Source organism: Delphinapterus leucas, chromosome 5 (genome assembly GCF_059928025.1).
Source record: "Delphinapterus leucas isolate spDelLeu-1000000601 "Yukka" chromosome 5, BTC_Dleu_Yukka2, whole genome shotgun sequence".
NCBI classification, from domain to species: domain Eukaryota; kingdom Metazoa; phylum Chordata; class Mammalia; order Artiodactyla; family Monodontidae; genus Delphinapterus; species Delphinapterus leucas.
In genome coordinates, this window is record NC_143133.1 from 117,118,069 (window position 1) to 117,138,629 (window position 20,561).

General features: G+C 42.1%; 1 protein-coding gene across 12 annotated transcripts in view; it reads left to right on the forward strand.

Annotated features, from left to right (window-relative positions):
* The first annotated feature begins 843 nt into the window (after nucleotides 1–843).
* The window catches only part of MANBA (mannosidase beta), a 168,827-nt gene continuing 149,109 nt past the window's right edge, over nucleotides 844–20,561 (forward strand). For 6 of the 12 annotated variants that reach the window (XR_004023015.2, XR_016393401.1, XR_016393400.1 and 3 more), the window contains exons 1-5: nucleotides 5,766–6,037; nucleotides 13,470–13,564; nucleotides 15,581–15,686; nucleotides 16,488–16,658; nucleotides 18,747–18,870. Coding sequence is in view for 7 of the 12 variants with exons in the window: in XM_022582442.3 (XP_022438150.2) it covers nucleotides 5,861–6,037; nucleotides 13,470–13,564; nucleotides 15,581–15,686; nucleotides 16,488–16,658; nucleotides 18,747–18,870 (673 nt within the window). In the remaining 5 variants the exon portion in view is untranslated. Of the gene's footprint in view, nucleotides 1,000–5,764; nucleotides 6,038–6,279; nucleotides 11,175–13,469; nucleotides 13,565–15,580; nucleotides 15,687–16,487; nucleotides 16,659–18,746; nucleotides 18,871–20,561 lie in introns of those variants that run through there. The other 6 variants (XM_089912438.1, XM_089912437.1, XM_089912441.1 and 3 more) reach the window with 5 other exon arrangements.

Below are 20,561 nucleotides of genomic sequence, written 5' to 3' on the forward strand. Positions count from 1 at the left end.
ATCAGGCCTCTGTCAATCAGGCAGGAGGAACTCCCCTTGAAGTCATCAGTGTCGTCATCAGTGCAGAAGAGACGGTGACATGGAAGGCTAGACTACAAATTCATGTAATTTTCTTGGACTTCCGTTTGAGTCTGGATGTATCACTTTCTATCCAGTGTGGAACATTGCAGGCTCTGCCCAGCTTTATGGCTTGGTTGATTTGCAGACCCTCAGTTCAGGCTGCATAGTCACTTGGTGTACCACGGTCAGAGGTTTGGTCTCTGCCAAGACCCAGTAGTACGGTAGGACCTATTTTTCCAACAGAGCAGTTCTCTATGGTGAAGCACATAGCCTTGCTCCAGAGTATAAGGGTCTACACTGTGAGTCTTCTATTAGAGCTTGCCCAAAGCTCCATAGACACTCCATGGATATCTCCAGCACTATTAGATCTGTTGGGTCATATGATATAAGTGTGGTTTTTCAGGCCTGACCATAGGCAATTACAAAGACTTTACCTGAAAGGCTTCACGAGGTAAAGCTGTCCTCCCCAATCAGACTTGGTATACAGTCTAAGTATTATAATCTCTAAAGGGAGTTGCAGTGAAGGACCTATTATTGCCCCTCTGACTATTCATGCTCTTCACATATTTACATTCCTAGTTTCATTGACTTCATTTCTTGTTCTCTTTATCTGAGGCCTTGGGCAGAGGTCATCTTCAGGTGACTGCACTGAGATCTCCTTATTGGAGAGGAGAAGTGGGAAACCCTGAATACATTTATTCCTACTCAAACTCAGTACCCAGCAATTTTCCACTCCAACCCTTCCTCCTCATTCTCCTCCCCTACCCCAGGGCCCATAAAACAGCCAGAGCCTTTTGTTCAGGACTCTCTCAACGTGAGACAACACACACATCTGTGCTGATCCACCTGGCCCGTGACTGGTGTGCCATTTTCTTGGGCAATGAAACAGGGGAGAGTTGGCGTCTTCTCCAGTTTTAGCCTCTTGCTTATACTATCACTGTAAGTGGTTGAAATCTTCACTGTTACTTTCAGTTTGGCTCCTTGTTGCTTTAATTGGCTGCTCTGACTCCTGACAGCTCAGATCTCTCTTCCAGCTCAGCTTAGTTCCTGATAGGGTAGCATTAATCCTCCAACTTTGTTCTTCTTCAATATTGTGTTGGTTATTCTGGATCTTTTGCCTCTCATATAAACTTTAGAATCTGTTTGTTAAAATCCACAAAATAACTGGCTGGGATTTTGATTGGGATTGCATTGACTCTATAGATCAAGTTGGGAAGAACTGCCATCTTGACAATACTGAGTCTTTCTATCCATGAACATGGAGCATCTCTCCATTTATTTAGTTCTTCTTTGATTACTTTCATCAGAGTATTGTAGTTTTCCTCATGTAGATTTTAAACATTTTTGTTATATTTATACTTAAGTGTTTTATTTTGGGGGGTGCTAATGTAAATAGCATTATGTTTTTAATTTCAAATTCTAATTGTTCATTGCTGGTATATAGGAAAATGATAGACTTTTGTATACTAACCTTGTATCCTGTAACCTTGCTATAAATTGCTTATTATTTCCAGTGTTTTTTTTTTGTTGTTGTTGATTTTATACATAGGCAATCATGTCATCTGCAAACAAAGATAGTTTTATGTCTTCCTAAACTGTATACTATTTATTTCCTTTTCTTTTCTTACTACATTAGTTAGGGCTTCCAATACGATGTTGAAAAGGAGTGACAAGAGGAGGCCTCCTTGCCTTATTCCTGATCTTAGCAGAAAAACTTTTAGTTTCTCACCATTTAGTGTAATGTTAGGTGTAGATCTTTGTGTTCTTTACTAAGGTGAGGAAGTTCCCCTCTATTCCTAGTGTGTGGAGTTTTTATCATGAATGGGTACTGGACTTTGTCAAGTGTTTTTTCTGTAGCTATTGATATGATAATGTGATTTTTATTTTTTAACCTATTGTTGTGATGAATTACATTAATTGATTGAATGTTGAACCAGCCTTGCATACCCAGAATAAATCCCACTTGGTCATGATTCATATATATATATATATTTTTTTAAATATATGTATTTTTGGATTCAATTTGCTACTGTTTTGTTACGGAGTTTTCCATTTATGTTCATGAGAGATATTGGTCTATAGTTCTCTTTTACTGTAATGTCTTTGTCTGGTGTTGGTATTAGACCAGTGCTGGCCTAATATTTTAAATTCTTGTCCTGGTAATCCAACATCCCTGCTATATCTGAGTCTGCTTCTAGGGCTTGCTCTGTCTCTTTTTGCCTTGTAATTTTTTGTTGAAAGCCATACGTGATGTGTGCAGTGAAATGAACAGTGGCAAAGAGGCCTTTAGTGATATAGTGGGAAGGTATGAGGAGAGGGGAAGCTGTCTATAGTCTTATGATTAGGCCTTAGTCTTTTAGTGAACTTGTGTCCTGGGCTGTGAATTTAATAAATGCTTCTCTTTTTTTTAGCCCCTTAGGTAAGGCAAGAAGGCTAGGAGGAACTTCCCTTCTCCCAGGTTAGGCTCTGACAAAATCGTTTCTCTTGAGGGTAGTTCTTGAGAATGCTATCATGTATTTCAAAATGGTTCCTTACCCCCGTCCCTCTGCTGGAAGCATGAGGGAATTGCTCGCAAATCTTCAATGTGAGAGCTGGTAGATGTTCTGGAAACAAAACACAAAGCTGTGGGGAGACCCACTAAGACTGAATTCCGGTGGAGTTTTTGTTTGTTTTAAGATTTATTTATTACTTATTTATTTATTTTTATTTTTGGCTGCGTCGGGTCTTAGTTGCGACACGCGGCATCTTCGTGGAGGCATGCGGGATCTTTTTCATTGCGGCGCCGGGACTTCTCTCTAGTTGAGGTGCACGAGCTCAGTAGTTGCTCCGCGGCATGCGGGATCTTAGTTCCCTGACCAGGGTTGGAACCCGAGTCCCCTGCATTGTAAGGCGGATTCTTTACCACTGGACCACCGGGGAAGTCCCCTGTGGAGTTTTTAAACTCTCAAATTTGTCCGCACTGAGCCTCCAGCCACTCAACAATTAGAGGTTTTTTTGTTTTTATTTTGTGTGGGTTTTTTTTTTTGGCCTTGCGGCATGCGGTCCCCAACCAGGGATCAAACCTGTGCCTCTTGCAGTGGAAATGCAGAGTCTTAACCACTGGGCCGCCGGGGAAGTCCCAGAAATTAGAGTTTAGATTTTCCTTCCCTAGTACTGGTTTTCGCAGAGCTTTCTACTCATGGGTTTCTGCTTTGGTTAAGTTGTGATTCTCTGTATCCACCTGTCTTTTTCTCCATTTGGGGGGCAGCAGTTTGCCCTTTCACCTGAATTCTCTGACAGATCTAACAAAAGCTGTTGATTTTCAGTTTGTTCAGCTTTTTACTTGTTTTTAGGATGGAGTGATGACTTGCAAGCTTCTGACATGACAAAACAGTAACTGGAAGTCTTTTATTTCTTTGACCCATGAATATACATACATACATGTATATGTGTGTATATATATATATATATATATATATATATATATATATATATACTTTATTTTTATTTTTTGGAATAACTTTAGATTAACAGCAAAACTGAATAGAAAATACAGATGTCCCATACACTCCCTGCCCCAACACATGCACAGACTCCCCCATTATCAACATCCCCCCACTAGAATGGTACATTTGTTATCATTGATGAACCTACCATCATTATCACCCAAAGTCTGTAGCTTACATTACAGTTCACTCATGGTGTTGTACATTCTATGGGTTTGGACCAATGTATGTTTTCAAAGTGAAGTAATTCAAATGATGTCATACTTGTGTCTTGGAATGAAAGGAGGAATGATAAGTCTCTATTCTTGTTTTTTTAAAAAAATAGATTCCCTAAAATATTTCTTAATAGAACAACAGAGTATATCCAAACATATTCACAGGAATGAATTTTCCTTTGACTTGGCTCTGGGATTTATGAAAAAACAAACAAACAAACAAAAACTCTTTGCCACTCTTGCGGCCGTAAGTCTTGTTATCAGTTTTGAACAGACTAGGGCTGGCCATTTAATGCCATGAATCAGAGAATATAATTTTTTTTTTTTTTTTGCGATACGCGGGCCTCTCACTGCTGTGGCCTCTCCCGTTGTGGAGCACAGGCTCCAGACGCGCAGGCTCAGCGGCCATGGCTCACGGGCCCAGCCGCTCCGTGGCATGTGGGATCTTCCCGGACCGGGGCACGAACCCATGTCCCCTGCATCGGCAGGCGGACTCTCAACCACTGCGCCACCAGGGAAGCCCAGAGAATATAATTTGAATTGGGAGCTCCGTTCCTATCAAAAGTAAAATGCTCCTGGAGTGAGGAAACCTTTGAACCAGCCAGAGCCTTTCCCCCTTAATATCAATGGGCTCTACTGCAAGGAGTCTATGGGCCAGGAAAGGAGAGTTTGGGTCCTGTCTGCCACTGTCTGACAGGCAAGTCACCTGACTTCTTTGGACCCTGTTCCCTCAGCTTTAAAGCCAGAGGCTTGGGCTAAATAATCCAAATGTCCCTAAAGCCAAGATGCTAGGCTTGTGAAAAATGCTGACTCTGAAAAAATAAAATATTGTCCAGTGTCTACAGATTCAGGCAATTCCAGGGCCATTCTAAGGCAAAACAAAGCTCGGATTTAATGGGGGGAGAACTTCTCTTCAAAGACTTCTGCTTAAATACAGAAATAAGGTAGATAACATCAACACAGTCATACGTTAGTCTATTTTATGCAATGCGAAATTCCCTCTTAACTTCCCAGATCGCAGTTACATCCTATTGCAAAAATGGGACTCAAGTAGACTGCGCCACTATGAGACTTGAAATAAACCTGTGGTATTTCTTGGGTACCTAGGCATTGTTAGGAACAGCCAAGTATGTTAACTCATTTTATGCTTATCACAACCCAAAAAAGGAGTACTGTCTCCAATTTTGAGTTCTGGGAACGGGGGTATTAGAGAGTTTGTGGCTTGCCCAGGTCCCACAGCTAGTGAGCGGCAGAGGATTTTAAATTTGCCTGCGCATTAATGCAGGTTTCCGGAATCTCAGGAACCTCCTCTGCAGAGCTTTATAAAACAGAAGGTCGTAGCCCACTAACATCAGGCCAAAGTGCTGTGTTTTCTCTGGGCCGGGCCTTATGTTGCACACTGTACACGGATTTTCTCAGCTCTCACAACAACCGTACGAATTAGGTACTTTAGTACTTATTTATTGTTTGAAGGGCAGACTGTTCTAAGACAAACCTGCAGAGCTGCCGGAGGTGGGCGTTACTCGCGCCGGGCAGACACCTGCAGCACTGATGAGAGTGTGGGGAAACCGGGGGGAACTGAAGTGATGGGGTGTCTTGGTTTTCGGTTCTCTGAAGCAGTGAGGAGCCTCTCTTGCTGTAGTTTCCGCACACTACTGTCTGTCCCTGAGCTCCCCGAGGCTGTGCGCCACTTTGCGCCCAGAGATTGGTGTGTCCCAATTAGCGTGCACGGTTCTCGCCTCCCGTTCCGACGCCGGAGCAGCTGGAATAAGAGCCGAGGAGGACCCAGACCGCAGCGGTCCGAGCCCGGAACCATGCACGAGGTGGCGGCTCCGACACTCGCGACGCCGAGCTTCGGCCAGTTGGCACGACATCCGCGCTCCCAGCTAGCCTGCGGAGCCTGGGGAGCAGCTGAGGTCCTTTCAGCTCAGCTGACCTGGGGGTGTGGCCGAGAGGCGGGGGCGTGGCCGGGAGCTGGGGGCGGGCCCCGGGGCGGGGAGAGCTAGAGCCCAGGCTCCTCTCGAACAGAGGGTAACTTCCGCGGCTCTCCGAAGCGCGGGGCTTCTACCCCCGTGGGTGGGTGAAGTACCGGCCACCGGCATGCTCCTCCGCCTGCTCCTGCTGCTTGCGTTGTGCGGTGCGGGCTCCGCTGCCATGGTGGTCAGCGTCAGCTTGCGGGGAAGCTGGAGGATCCGCAGCGGGAACGGCTCGCTGGAGTTGCCCGCGGAGGTTCCCGGTTGCGTGCACAGCGCCTTGTTCCACCAAAGGCTCATCCAGGTACTGTCTGCGGCCTCCCCGCCGGGAGCCTGCGCCCGCGTCCCCCTCGTGGTGAGAGGGGCCCAGGAACGGCCTGGCAGTCCCCGAGCCCGGGGCTGTTCTCCTCGGTTTGGCACTAACTTCCCCTTTGCGTCTTGTGGTCTAGGGGTGGTGGTGGTGAGGGGGTGGGGATGGGGACGCCGAGGCAATGTATCTACTCTTGGCGAAGATCACCGCTGGGGTCCGGGCTAGATGGAGGCTGACCCACGCCCACGCTGGGACAGCAGCAACTCAGGAAAGCGGAGGTCCAGACAGTTCTACTGGGGGTGTTATTGCCATAGTTCTCCAGTGAAGCGTAGATTAGAAAGGACGTGTTGTCACTGACAAAGCCTAAAGCGGGGGATTATTGTTTCAAATACCCGAACACTGCAGAGGACAATAGTCTTTCGCCTAGTAAGGGTTAACTGTATTCATTAATGCCTCAGTTTTTCATTTTCGCTTTTAGGCACCAGGGAGTCAGATTTGGAATTGGTGCAGCAGCACATAAGCTGAGGAGAATGAGACCTGCAAGTGTAAGGGTAGGATTGTCAGTGCTAGCGTACAGGCTAAATAATTTTTAATGCTGATTGGGATATGAAGAAAGATGCTGTTTCCTCTCAGGGCGTGTGATGTGATGTGATGTGTGTGTCCCAATAGATGCTTCAATTTCTAGACTTCTGGTGGAGGACGTTTTCCTGTTTGGCCGCCTGTGGTTAGAGGTTTGCAAACAGACTGCCACCTCCCACTGCTTTTTCCTTCCATCTGCTGCACATCTTTAATGGCTTTGCTAGGGACAAGATGTACTTGATACGTGGTTTGCATGCATTGTCCCAATCCGCATAACAACTCTAAAGAGTAAGTCTTCTTATCTTCATTTTATGGATGATATGAATTATGGAGCCCAGAGAAGTTAGAGAATTTTCCCAAGATCACACAGCAACTAAGAGTGGCAGAAATCGAGTTATAACCCAGCCTGGCCTGACTACATAGCCTTCTGTACTGTGTGACACTTACCCTGTGTGACACATTGACAAATCATGTGTTTTTAAAGCACTGGAGTTGACTGTCAGGAATATAATTCGAAGTTTACTTAAATGACAGGACAGTCAACTAGGGTTATGCAAAATTTCTGATCTGGTACAATTAGCCTTTTTTCAAAAACGTGTATCAGAAAGGAAGCAAATGTAAATGACACTGACCATGGTCCTGTTTATTTTTTAAGTAAAGAATCCTCAGACTTAAGTATTTGAACTATTTTTAGTTAACAAACTACTTATGACATGGACCACAGGTGACCTTGGTTACCCCAAGGCTTCACTTACCCATGCTTTGAAAATGCCTGTGTTTCTTTTGCAGGGTTTCTCCTTGCCTCATTTTCCTGATTAAATTAAGGCAATGGGAAATCATTAGTGGCTGTAGTAAATCAGATTACTGTTTCATGTTATAGGGCTACATATCAAGAAACAATGTTTGGTTACTCGTTAATGTGAATGATGTGCTCACAGAAGGAAATAACTGACTTTTCCTCGTGGGAACAATTTACAATGTCTGTTAAATCTGTTAATAAATTCTAAGGAAAAGTTTAAGTTTCAGTAAAGGTAGATGTAGTTCTTAAATGGTAGTGGGATGAGAGATGGGGAGCTTTTGGGGATTGGGGAACTCCAGGCCTATTGACAATAATCATCAAGTATCATTATGGAGTAATATGATGTTGTTATACTACCTGCTTTATTATACCATCCCTTTTTGGTGTTGACCTAGGAAATATTTTATAGTTTAGAGCAGACACTGGTCCAAATACAGTGTTTACATGAGAACTTGAAACATATCTTGCTGAAGTCATTCACCTAATTATCTCGTAAATATTTATTCAGTACCTCCAATGTGGCAGGCATTATTCCAGGTGCTTGGAATCAAGTGGTGAAGAAAACAAAGTCTTTGTCCCAATAGACATTCTAGTGGAGGAGATAGACAATAAACAGATTAATAGGTAATACAGTGACAGCGGGTACACTGAAGAAAAATAAAGCATGTTAAAGGAAGAGAGAGCGAAGGCTTGTTGGGAAAGATTCTATTTTAGAAAAGGTGGTTAAAGATAGCCATTTTGATAAAGATCTTTTGATGAGTTCAGTTTTAAGCGGAAGCGAATTCCCAGCAAAAAGGAAGAAAAGATGGCAGTGAGGAGGGGAGAGCCCTTGAGGCAGGAACATGCTTGATGAGTTCCAGGAATAGTAAGCAGGCCAGGTGGCTGTAGCCCTGTGACCTGGGGGGCAGGTGGATGATTTCAAAGTAGCCATCTGGGGCAGATCATGCAGGGCTTGTAGGCCATTGGGAATAACTTTTGGATTTTATTCTGCAATGATGGGAAGATATTTTTAGCTACCTTTTAGTTAGTGTACATCCTTATTCTCTTGGACAAATTTTTAAGAGTGGAATTGTTGATTCAAAAGAGTATACATTTTTTTAGTTTTTTGCTATGTACTTCTAAGTTGTTCTCCATAAAAGTTGTACCAGTTTTACACTCCCATCATGACTTTATTGGAGTACTTGTTTTAAGTGCTAGATTTGGATATTATTTTAAAAAATAAAAATAGAAACAATTTACTTTCTAGTGAGGTGGTTAAACACCTTTTTTTTTTTTTTTTTTTGGCGGTATGCGGGCCTCTAGCTGTTGTGGCCTCTCCTGTTGTGGAGCACAGGCTCTGGACGCACAGGCTCAGCGGCCATGGCTCACGGGTCCAGCCGCTCCGCGGCATGTGGGATCTTCCCGGACCGGGGCACGAACCCGTGTCCCCTGCATCGGCAGGCGGACTCTCAACCACTGCGCCACCAGGGAAGCCCTAAACACCTTTTACATGTTTATTTCATGCTTATTGGTGATTTGGGCTTACTTATTCCTGTTTTTTATCTATTTTTCTATTGACTATTCATCTTTTAAAATATAGATTTGTTAGGCCTGTTGTTATATATTTTCAAAAATTTCCCATTTATTAATGATATATTTTGTCATATACATGTTTTAAAGTTTTATATGTTGAAATCTTTTAAGCTTTTTTTCTTTTATGATTGTTTCTGTCTTTGGTATTATGCTTTGGAAGTAATTTCCTCTCTCCCAATTAAATAAATATTTACCTATATTTCCTCCTTTTAGTATTATAATTCCTCTTTTGTATCTAAAATTTTGATCCATTTGAGTTTTTTCAAATGGTTAAACAGTTTTCTATATCAAATGATTTGAACAATTTCTCTGTTGTCCACTGATACAAAACATTACTTTTATCATGCACAAAATTCTTATATACTGAATTTTCTTATTCTCTTTTAAAATTCTTTTAAAAAGAGTAATAAATGTTTAATACTTACTGTACAAATACTGATGCAGAGAAATATAAAATATAAAGAAGGAAAAAGCTAATAAAAAGCATACTATTAAGCAGAGGTAAAAATTTTCATATATATCTTTCCAGACTTTTCTAAGTATATACAAACAAATATAATAATATAAAGATGAAGTCAGTCCCTGAGATGGTTTTGTAAGCTACTTCTTCATTTAAAATATATGATGAACATCTCTCTGTATCTATAGAACATCTCTCTGTATCTATAAATGTCTATAAATATAGATCTAGAAAAATTTTTAATAACTGCATAGACTCCTTTATAAAGTTTTTCTCACTCAAAATATACACTTAAAAATAGAAGAAAATATATTGTAAATATACACATACACTACTAAAAATGGTAGGTACGAGATGCAATGATCATCTGGTATAAAAGTGTAGGTAGGGGCTTCCCTGGTGGTGCAGTGGTTGAGACTCTGCCTGCCGATGCAGGGGACACGGGTTCGTGCCCCGGTCCGGGAAGATCCCACATGCCGCGGAGCGGCTGGACCCGTGAGCCATGGCCGCTGAGCCTGCGCGTCCAGAGCCTGTGCTCTGCAACGGGAGTGGCCACAGCAGTGAGAGGCCCGCGTACCACACACACACACACAAAAGTAGGTAAATATGGCGTGAGGCACTGAAGCACAGTTGGAAAAATGTAGACTTTGGTGTCGGACTGAGTTTGTTTCATGCCTGGATGTACTTCTGCTTCATCATGGGACCTCAGGAAAGACACTGCATCTTTTGGAGCATTAGTTTCTTCCTCTATAGAACGGTATTTACAGCACATCTTTGTTATGAAGATAAGAGTGAATGAGTGCCTATCTTGGAGGCTGATATAAAGTAAATGGTCAACAAGTGATACTGTTACTGTCTTTAGGGTTCATGGGTTTGCTTATGAACTCAGTCACTTACATGGGTCCTTAGTCGTCAGACGTAATGCTGAACGTAGTCCTATTTGCTTTAAATAGGACTCAGAATTTTAATATGAGCAAAGGGGATCAGACCACTCTGGAACCAAATTAAGTTGGTTGCTTAGCATGTGCAGTAGTTATTATAAATGTAATCTGAGTCTCTGCAACTTTTAATTTAGGGAGGTAGGCATTTGCCCTTAGAGCAATTTTTTTAAATAAATTTTATTTTTTTGGAGCAATTTTAGTTTCATAACAAAATTGAATGGAAAATACAGACAGTTCCTATATGTCTCCACACATGCACAGCTGCCCCGCTATCAACACCCCCTACCAGAGTGGTACATTTGTTACCATCAGTGAACCTTACAGTGACACATCATTATCACCAGAAGTCCATAGTTTATGTTACAGCTCATTCTTAGTGTTGTACATTCTATGGATTTTGACAAATGTATAATGATATGTAGCCACCATCATAGTATCATTCAGAGTAGTTTCACTGCCCTAGAGATCCTTTGTTCTCTGCCTATTCATCCTTCTTTCCTCCTTAATCCCTGGTACCCTCTGATCCTTTTACTGTCTCCATAGTTTTGCCTTTTCCAGAGCATCATATAGTTGGAATCATACAGTCTGTAGCCTTTTCATATTGGCTTCTTTTAAGTAAGAGAAAATATTTAACTTCTAAATTCTGTTTGTCTAGAAAAAATTTATCTGAGAAGATCACCCTCTGGAGCTTGACATGCAGCTTCCTTCAAGGAGCCGGGGGATGGGAAGGAGTCTTGTGCCCCACAAGACCGATCATCACCCAGCCCCGAGGCTCCGCAGGTTAACATCTTGCAACTGCATCAGCCTTCACACCTTTCTTGTCATGATATTTTTAAATATATTGGATTAAGTCCACAGTGTAGAGTTATAAATAGGGCTGGGTAGAGACACATGGGCAGGCTAATAACTAGGAGCCTCTTCAAACCCGTGTCCTTAAATATTTACTCCATGTTAGTTCCGTGGAGAGGCTGAGTCCTGCGTGTGGGGAAGAGAAGAAAAGGAAGCAAGTGGGCTGGGCCTGGCACACCCCATTTAGCAGAACAAAAGCTCACCATTAACCAGACCTTAAAAGTCAGTTTGGTGATTATTGGTTGTTATTATTATTACTATTTTTTCGGTACGCGGGCGTCTCACTGTTGTGGCCTCTCCCGTTGCGGAGCACAGGCTCCGGACGCGCAGGCTCAGCGGCCATGGCTCATGGGCCCAGCCGCTCCGCGGCATGTGGGATCTTCTCGGACCGGGGCACGAACCCATGTCCCCTGCATCGGCAGGGAGACTCTCAACCACTGCGCCACCAGGGAAGCCCTATTGGTTGTTATTAAATCTCGTCAACCACTGACTGCTCTTTTGGTATCTTTTTTTTTTTTTGGCTGCGTTGGGCCTTCGTTGCTGCGCGCAGGCTTTCTCTAGCTGCGGCAAGCGGGGGCTACTCTTCGTTGCGGTGAGCGGGCTTCTCATCGCAGTGGCTTCTCTTGTTGCGGAGCACGGGCTCTAGGTGCGCGGGCTTCAGTAGTTGTGGCACGCGGGCTCAGTAGTTGTGGTGCACGGGCTTAGTTGCTCCGCGGCATGTGGGATCTTCCCGGACCAGGCCTCGAACCCGTATCCCCTGCATCGGCAGGTGGATTCTTAACCACTGGGCCACCAGGGAAGTCCCCCCACCCTCTTCGTATCTTATCAAAGTTATTTCTTCCAGGCAGGAGCCGTTTCTGGCTGATGCCTTTCTCTCCATTTTGACACGCACCCCGTGATGTTATAGCGCCCCTTGCGGATTTGTTCTCTGGGCAAGTGCTCAGCTGGTTGTTGCCAGTGGCCAGCCCTTACCTGTGTGGAACTGAGACAAAGTTGGCTTTTCCCTCTCAACGTGGAGTTGCAGTTCCTGAGGCAGTCACCCTTGGACCTGTCCCAGTTGGAAGGGAGAAGCCCTCTGAGCCTGTGCTGTGTCCCTCTATGTAGCCGTGGTGTTGTTCACAGACATTAGAACTGAGAAACTTCTCTTACCATTTTCTGTTCCACCTCCTGCCTGGGAGCCGTCATCTGAGAGGTAAAGGGTAGAAAATGAGTAGGAGAAGAAAGGGGTAAGGATTATGGAAGGGAGGACTTGGGGCTGGACCCTGAGATGGAAGAGCATCTGTGAACACCCAGCAGGCCAGTTGTCTAGGGCAGAGGGCCAGATACTATTTTAGGCTTCATGGGTCATTTGGTCTGTGTCGTGTCTACTCAACTCTGCTATTGTAGCATGAAAACTGTCGTATGTAATTTATAAAGGAATGGGCCTGGCTGTGCTCCAGTAAAACTTTCTTTATCGACACATGTCCATTCTTAGCTCACTGGCCATACAAAAACAGGCAGTGAGCTGCATTAGGCCTATGGGTTGTAGTTTGCTGACCTAGTCTAGGCTAATACAGGAAACCTGAAGTCTGTAAGTTTGACGGTATCTACGCTGCCTGTATATTCTCTGCAGAGATCCTTTCTGTGTTCACTTAGTAAAGCTGAGTGAAAAATAACTTTGTAAATGCTGAGTAAATCCAAGGAGTGGGAGTTTTGCTGATCTTTGGGCAGTAGAGGAGAAGAAGTGTTCCTCTTGAGGCCAGCTGGGATAGTGGCAGCAAAACGCAAAGTGAGAACCAGAGGGCGGTGAGTGTCTGATGGCTGCGCACCATAAGAAGTGCTGCCGTTCATTCTCTGCTGATACCTTGCAGGTTCTGTGCTTGGTTTTAACAGAGGAAGCCACTCTCCATCTCCACACATGTTCCTTCATAATGAAGCTATGTAATAGTTGTATCTCAGAGCTCTTTCATTTCAGGTATTTTGATTGTGTTGGGCTTTTTTTTTTCCGTTTAAAATTATTTTTAGTATTTTTAGTATGCTCATGCCATGGCAACTTTGTTTGAAAGGTAATGGTCTCTTAAACAGATGGAGCTTTAGCTTTGAGGATGGGATGTGTCGGCATATGAAATGCTTTCACTCTTAGGCCAAGAGTTCATTAATTTTTAGGTAATAAATAGCTATCATTGATAGTTTATTTCATTAATTATTTTTACATATTTAATCACCTACCATAATTTTTATCAACAGGATCCTTACTACAGATTTAATAACCTTAACTACCGATGGATCGCCTTGGATAACTGGACCTATATCAAGAAATTTAAAATCCCTTTTGACATAAGGTACTTATGTGTGTATATCTATATTTATATCTATATCTATCTATTCAGTTATTATTATTATTTGAACTTTTGTTCTTTTTCTGTCTGCAGTAATCTTTTGTTTAGGTTGCATATCAGAACATTGTCAGACTAAAGCCTGTACTATAAAAGTGAATATATATGATTTATGTTTTGATTTGTGTATGAGGGTGGTGCCACTGATCATTAGTCACAAAATTATGTCTTTTTTTTTTTTTTTTTCAAAATTATGTCTTATTCAATCATTTTTCCAGTGGTTATAATGGAGTCACCTCGACCTAGTCAGTTCTCTTATCTGCCTTTCCTTTTCCCTGCCCTCCCAGTAATCCATAGAGTGTATATATTTACAATATTGTCAAGTAGGATCAGAGATACATCCTTTGTTTGGTGTAGTGTTAACCAGCCACTGAAACTAAGGCATTGGCCTTAGATTATGTCGTGAGGCCACGAGGAAAACCATGGTATAGTTTTCAGTAATGTTCTATGTAGCAGAATGTAACCCAATTGTATCTACCACCATTATTGCTAAATAAAAAAAAAAAAAACCCTTTTGTCCCTTTAATATGACCTTTTTTTGGGTAATTATTTACTAGCTTCTTAAAAAAGAAATAAAGCCAGAAAATAGTGCTCAATATCATGGAGTTACTGTGTTCCAGGCTCTTATTTCTAGATAATACTTAAAATATCTCTAATAGGGGGTCCTCTTTCACCTTGAACTCAACATATCCGAAATTTAACCAATTCACTTTCCCACTGAAAGCTTGCTTTATAGTCTAGCAACCTCGTTATTTCTCTTACTGTAATACCTTCTTCCCAATCTTCCGTGCCCAAGGAGTTTTTGGCTCATCATATCTTTTCTTCATCTCCCTGTATTCGGTCTGTTTCTGAGTCCTGTTAATTTTTGCCTATCATTTCTCTTGGTTCAGCCCCTGCCTCCTCATTTCCAAGTTTCCGCCTTTGCCTAGGCCTTTATTATTCTCCAGTCTTTCGTATGCAGAAACATAAGATTCATCTTTCCCGAATTTTGATTTTACCATGACATTCTTGCTTAAGAATGACGGTGTCTTCCTTTCGATTGGCAGATCAAGTTTAATTTTCTCTGCTTGTCTGTGAAAATGCTGCTTACTGTTGCCAATCGTGCACCACTTCCTGCACCTCCATCCCCCATCCCTCTCTCAGCCCTAGGCAACCACTAATTTATTTTTTATTTCTGTGGATTTGTTTCTTGTGGAAATCTCAAAGAAATGGAATTATACAATATGTGGTCCTTTGTGACTGGCTTCTTTCACTTAGCATGATAATGTTTTCAAGCTCATCCGTGTTGTCATATTCACCAGTACTTCATTTCTTTTTATTGCTGAGTGCTGTTTTATTGTATGGGTATACATTTTATTTATTTTGTTCTTCTTTAAACTCTTGTCTCCTTCTTGAAGTCTTTCCTTATGACATAAACTCTGATAGCACTTGTAGTCTATCCAACAAGACTGTACCACAAAGTAGAAGAGATTGAAAGCTTTCTCTTTGTTTCCTGTGTTTTAGGCTTCAATGCTAATCAGATTGCAGATTCCTTAAATTCAGAGACTGTTTTAGTTCCCTGTAAGGCTTAGCAGAGTGCTGGGCACATAATGTTTACTCACAGATACTTGTTCCTTGGTTAATGCGTTCTCTTAGTGTTAGTAAATATAATAGTGTGTGACAATGTTTTATGTCTATTATTTAACTTGGTTCTTATAAGAATTTGTGAAGTTCTAGGAAACAAGTCAATGCATGGAAATTAGAAGTCATGCTCATGATTTTATGGTGATTGAAATATTTTGAAGAAAGTTAAACTGGATCACTCAATATAAAAAATGTATTAAAGCAATATTTCTGAAAATTTCATTGCAAACTCCCTTCTAAGAATGTATATTTTCTGTGAAATATTTATTCCTTTCGTTCTTAACTAATAAAAAAAGGCTAATTATCTAAGTTAATGTTCTATACATCTTCTTTTTTTAGCAAATGGCTTAAAGTAAAGTTGGTTTTTGAAGGCATCGATACAGTTGCAGTAGTCCTGCTCAATAATATTCCTGTTGGCGAAACAGACAACATGTTCAGAAGCTATGTAAGTACATAATGACATCAGGTTAAAAAGAACCACTTGCATGTATTTGGGTTCATTGTTATCATGAGTGGCAAGTACAGGTCCTTGGATGCACTGGGTAAGTTACTTTATCTCCCAGTTGCCATATTTGTAGAATGATGAAGACACTCAAACCCTATGGAACTATTGTGAGGATATAATGAGCTAATTATATGACGTGATCAGTATTAGTTTTTGGCACATAGGCAATGTTTGACAAATGCTGTTCCCTTCTCTGTTAATTTGGTAATCCAGAGTTTCATGGGAAATGACAGTTGACAAACCATTTTAAAAGAAAATTGTTCCTTCCTTTCTGGAACAGTTACCTTAAGAGATTGTATCCTGATCTCCCTTCCCTTTCAAGGGTGGACTTATCAAAACGAAAATAACTTATGACTTAGAAATACATACTATGCATAGCGGAGAGTCAGGTTATCACGAAGTGTCTAGGAAATCCTTGGCGATTCAAAGCCATGTGTGAATAGCCAGAGCAGACATTCCAGGGCTAAAGATAGTCTCTGCTTGCTCTGTTTGCCTAGAACCATCATCTGTCAGTAAAAATAGCAGGAGAAAACCTAGAAATCTATGTTTGCGTAGGAGAATGTGATCAGTTATAACTAAAAGTAGGCAACTAAGTTATACTATTTTGGAGAAGTGCTTTCTCCTGCCAAAAGCCTAAACCTAAAGATTTCAATTATTTTATGCATCTTTCATGCATTCTGCCTATATCTAAAATTTTACACAGGAGGCTACTTTCACATTTGTTCTTTCCCTTTAATTTAGAGCTTTGATATTACACATGTGGTCCAAGCAGTAAACATCCTTGAGGTGCATTTCCAGTCACCAGTGATATATGCGGACCAGAGGAGTAAAGTTCACACTCACTACAGCGTGCCCCCCAACTGCCCTCCGCGTGTGCAGGATGGCGAATGCCATGTCAACTTTATTCGCAAGGTAACAGTCTCGCAATGGAGGGGCTTTAGCCTTGAGGATGGGATGAGGGCGTATGAAATGCTTGTTTGAAGACTCCAGTTGTATTTCAGAAGTTGGGCATCTCTTTCCTGCCCCCTTAAAAATTAGAAATAAGAACCGGGGCTTCCCTGGTGGTGCAGTGCTTGAGGGTCCGCCTGCCGATGCAGGGGACACGGGTTCGTGCCCTGGTCTGGGAGGATCCCACATGCCGTGGAGAGGCTGGGCCCGTGAGCCATGGCCGCTGAGCCTGTGCGTCTGGAGCCTGTGCTCCGCAGCGGGAGAGGCCACAACGGTGAGAGGCCCGCGTACCGCAAAAAAAAAAAAAAAAAAAAAGAAATAAGAACCAAAAGTTACCAGAATTTTTGTAGAGAGCTTGTCTTTCTAGGTTTCCTTCTTGAGGAGTGCTTCAGAACTTAGATAACGTTGGAAAAAGAAGAAAGATAGGTGACTGATAATGTACCTTTACAATTTTTTTTTTTTTTTTTTTGACTGTGCCACGATGCTTGCAGGGATCTTAATTCCCTGACCAGGGATTGAACCCATGCCCCCTGCAGTGGAAGCGCGGAGTCCTAACCAGTGAACTGCCAGGGAATTCCCCCTTTACAATTTTTTTAAAAAACCACCTGGGTTTATCAAACTTTTCACCAGACTGTAGGGTTCATGTTTATGAGTGATTCTTATTACTAGCCTTCTGCAACTGTGCCCCGGTTGAACTGATTGGTTTTGGGCTGTAAGTTCAGAAACCGGGATATCTGAATTCATACTGGAGGAAATAGGAGTTGGCAAGAAACTCTAGTTAGAGTTTCTTAAACTGTTGTATATTTATCTTTCAATATGTTTCTTCATTCTTTATAGTTATTACATTTAAATATGATAGTGGGTGCAGAGATATTTGGGAGAAATTTAAAGAGCGACTATTGTGTTGCTTCAGTGTAATATGCTTTTGAAGAATAAATGTACATAATTAGATTTTATGGTCTTAGAACATTTCTGCCAAATTTAACTATGTTTCCTAGGTTGATAGATTATTTTTTTAGTTATCTATTGCTGTGTAACAATTATACCAAAACTTATCAGCTTAAAACAACATTTATTATCACAGTTTCTGTCAGTCAGGAATGCAGGTGTGGCTTAGCTGGGTACCTCTGGCTCAAGGTCACTCATGAGGTTACTGGCAAGCTGTGGACCAGGGCTGCAGTCACCTTAAGCCTGGATGAGGCCTACCTCAGCTCACCCATGTGGTTGTTGGCAGGCCTCAGATGGGCTTCCAGGCTCACTCATGTGGGCCTCTCTACAGAGCTGCCTTACAGCATGGCAGCTGACTTCCCCCTTGGCCAAGAGAGAGCTGACAGAGCACCCAAAACAGAAGGTGCACTCTTTTATAACCTAATTTTGGACGTGCTCTCACTGCTGTTGTATTCTGTTGGTTAGAAGTGATTCATTAGGTCTAATCTGTACTCAAGGGGAGGGGATTACACAAGGACCTGAATACCAGGAGAGGATCATTTTGGGTCATTTTAGATGCTGTATATGGGACACACACACGCTATTATGGACTTAATTCTGTGCCCCCCAAATTTGTATATTAAAGTCCTAACCCTCAGTAAGGTCAAAATATCACTCTATTTGGAGATGAGGTCTTTAAAGAGGTGATTCAGTTAAATGAGACTGTTAGGATTACTGCTGATCCAGTATGGTTGATACTCTTACAAGAAGCGGAAATTTGGACAACAGAGGGAGACACTAGGGGCATATGTGTGTGTGTGTGTGTGTGTGTGTGTGTGTGTGTGTGTGTATACAAAAGGCTATGTGAGGGCACAGTGAGAAGGTGGCCATCTGTAAGCCCAGGAAACCAAACCTGCCAACACCTTGATCTTGGACTTCCCAGCCTCCAGAGCTATGCGAAAGTTAATTTCTATTGTTTAAGTCACCCAGTTTGTGGTATTTTGTTACGGCAGCCCTAGCAAACTAGTACACATGTACATAATATTTTAAAAGAAAAAGGTTTTCATAATGTTTAAGTTTCATGGTAATTAGAATCGATCTTCTTTTTTTCCCTTAAAATTGCAGGCACAGTGTTCCTTTAGTTGGGACTGGGGGCCTTCCTTTCCTACCCAGGGCATCTGGAAAGATGTTAGAATTGAAGCCTATAATATTTGTCATCTGAACTACTTCACATTTACCCCCATATATGGTAAGCTAAGAGCTGTGATTTCTTGTTTTTCTTTTTTGAGCCTCCTCTATGTTATAAAAATTGGGTTTATAATTTGAATATATATATAGTTGGCCCTTGAACAACATGGGTTTGAACTGTGCGGGTCCACTTATGTGTGGATTGTTTTCAACAAATACTCCAGTACTACATGATCCGAGGTCTGTCGAATCCATCGATTCAGAACTGTGGATGTGGAGGGCTGACTTGGAGCATCAGTGGATTTTGGTATCTCCAGCAGGTCCTGGAAGCAATCTGCTGTGGATACTGAGGGACAACTGTACTTTTCAGAGACTTATTTAAAAAAAAAATTTATGGCACATTAAATTTAGAAAAGTGAAAAATATGTACAAACTAATTTGTCATGAAAATTTTTTAAAAATTAATTTATTTATTTTTGGCTGTGTTGGGTCTTTGTTGCTGCGCACGGGCTTTCTCTAGTTGTGGCGAGCGGGGGCTGCTCTATGTTGTGGTGCACTGGCTTCTCATTGCCGTGGCTTCTCTTGTTGCGGAGCACGGGCTCTAGGCGCGCAGGCTTCCGTAGTTGTGGCGCACAGGCTTAGTTGCTCCGCGGCATGTGGGATCTCCCTGGACCAGGGCATGAACCTGTGTCCCCTGCATTGGCAGGCGGATTCTTAACCACTGCGCCACCAAGGAAGTCCCTGTCATGAAAATTTACTGTATAAAGCAGTTAAGTAGGTGGGTACCTACATTTTAACATATTCTGAAAAATAAAAAATGAGAGGAGGAAAGAAAGAAAGAGAAGAAAGGAAAGAGGGAGGGAGGGAAGGAAGGAAGCTCTGTTCTCCCAAGCTGTTTCTTAAAAGAATTTGGGCTGCTGGCTTGCACTCCTTTTTGCTGCCCCTGTAGTCACTTTCAAAACTCCATGGTGCTGAGTTCTTGGTTTGCTTAAATCATTGGGCTGACTTTCTGTCACTGCACATTTTCTCCTCTGAAGGCCATGACATACCAGCCTTGTTAAGAGTTGAACATAAACTGGAAGACAGACAAGGCATTAAAGAAGCTCTTATAAGGTAAAGAATACTACTTTTTCAGTTGAAAGTAGCATTAAAGAAAACCTCAGAAATCTCACAGATGTCAATGAATTGGTTAAAAACTGGTCAAATATTTGTTGAGTTCTTTGCCCAGTACTGTGTGTATTTGGCATAGAAAAGAAGTATAACGTGTTTACTTATCCCTGCAAGTTGGTTGAGGTGGGGAGGGGAGATATAAACAATTATCAAGCCAAACTAAATTGTGTCATAGTCTTTGGGATGGCAGCCCCAGTAGTTCAGAAAACCAGAGATCAAAGGATTTGAGAAGTTAGGGAAATCAGGGTGAAGGTGGAGGCAAATGGGATTTTAAATGATAACTCATGATGCTCAGTCCAGATCCGTGCAGGCCTAACTAGATGAAGTCTGTAAGCAAGTATGTGGTGTGTCCATACAAGAGCTCTGTTGTCTTTAGGGCCCTGGTGACCCTAGATTGCTCTTCGATGGAGCCAGATCTGTGTTTTCTAAAGGCAGAAGACAAAAGCATATCAGAGACGGTTGATAATTGAGGAAGTTATTAGGTGCTGCTGGCATTTTTTTTTTTTATAAATTTATTTATTTATTTTTGGCTGTGTTGGGTCTTCGTTTCTGTGCGAGGGCTTTCTCTAGCTGCGGCAAGCA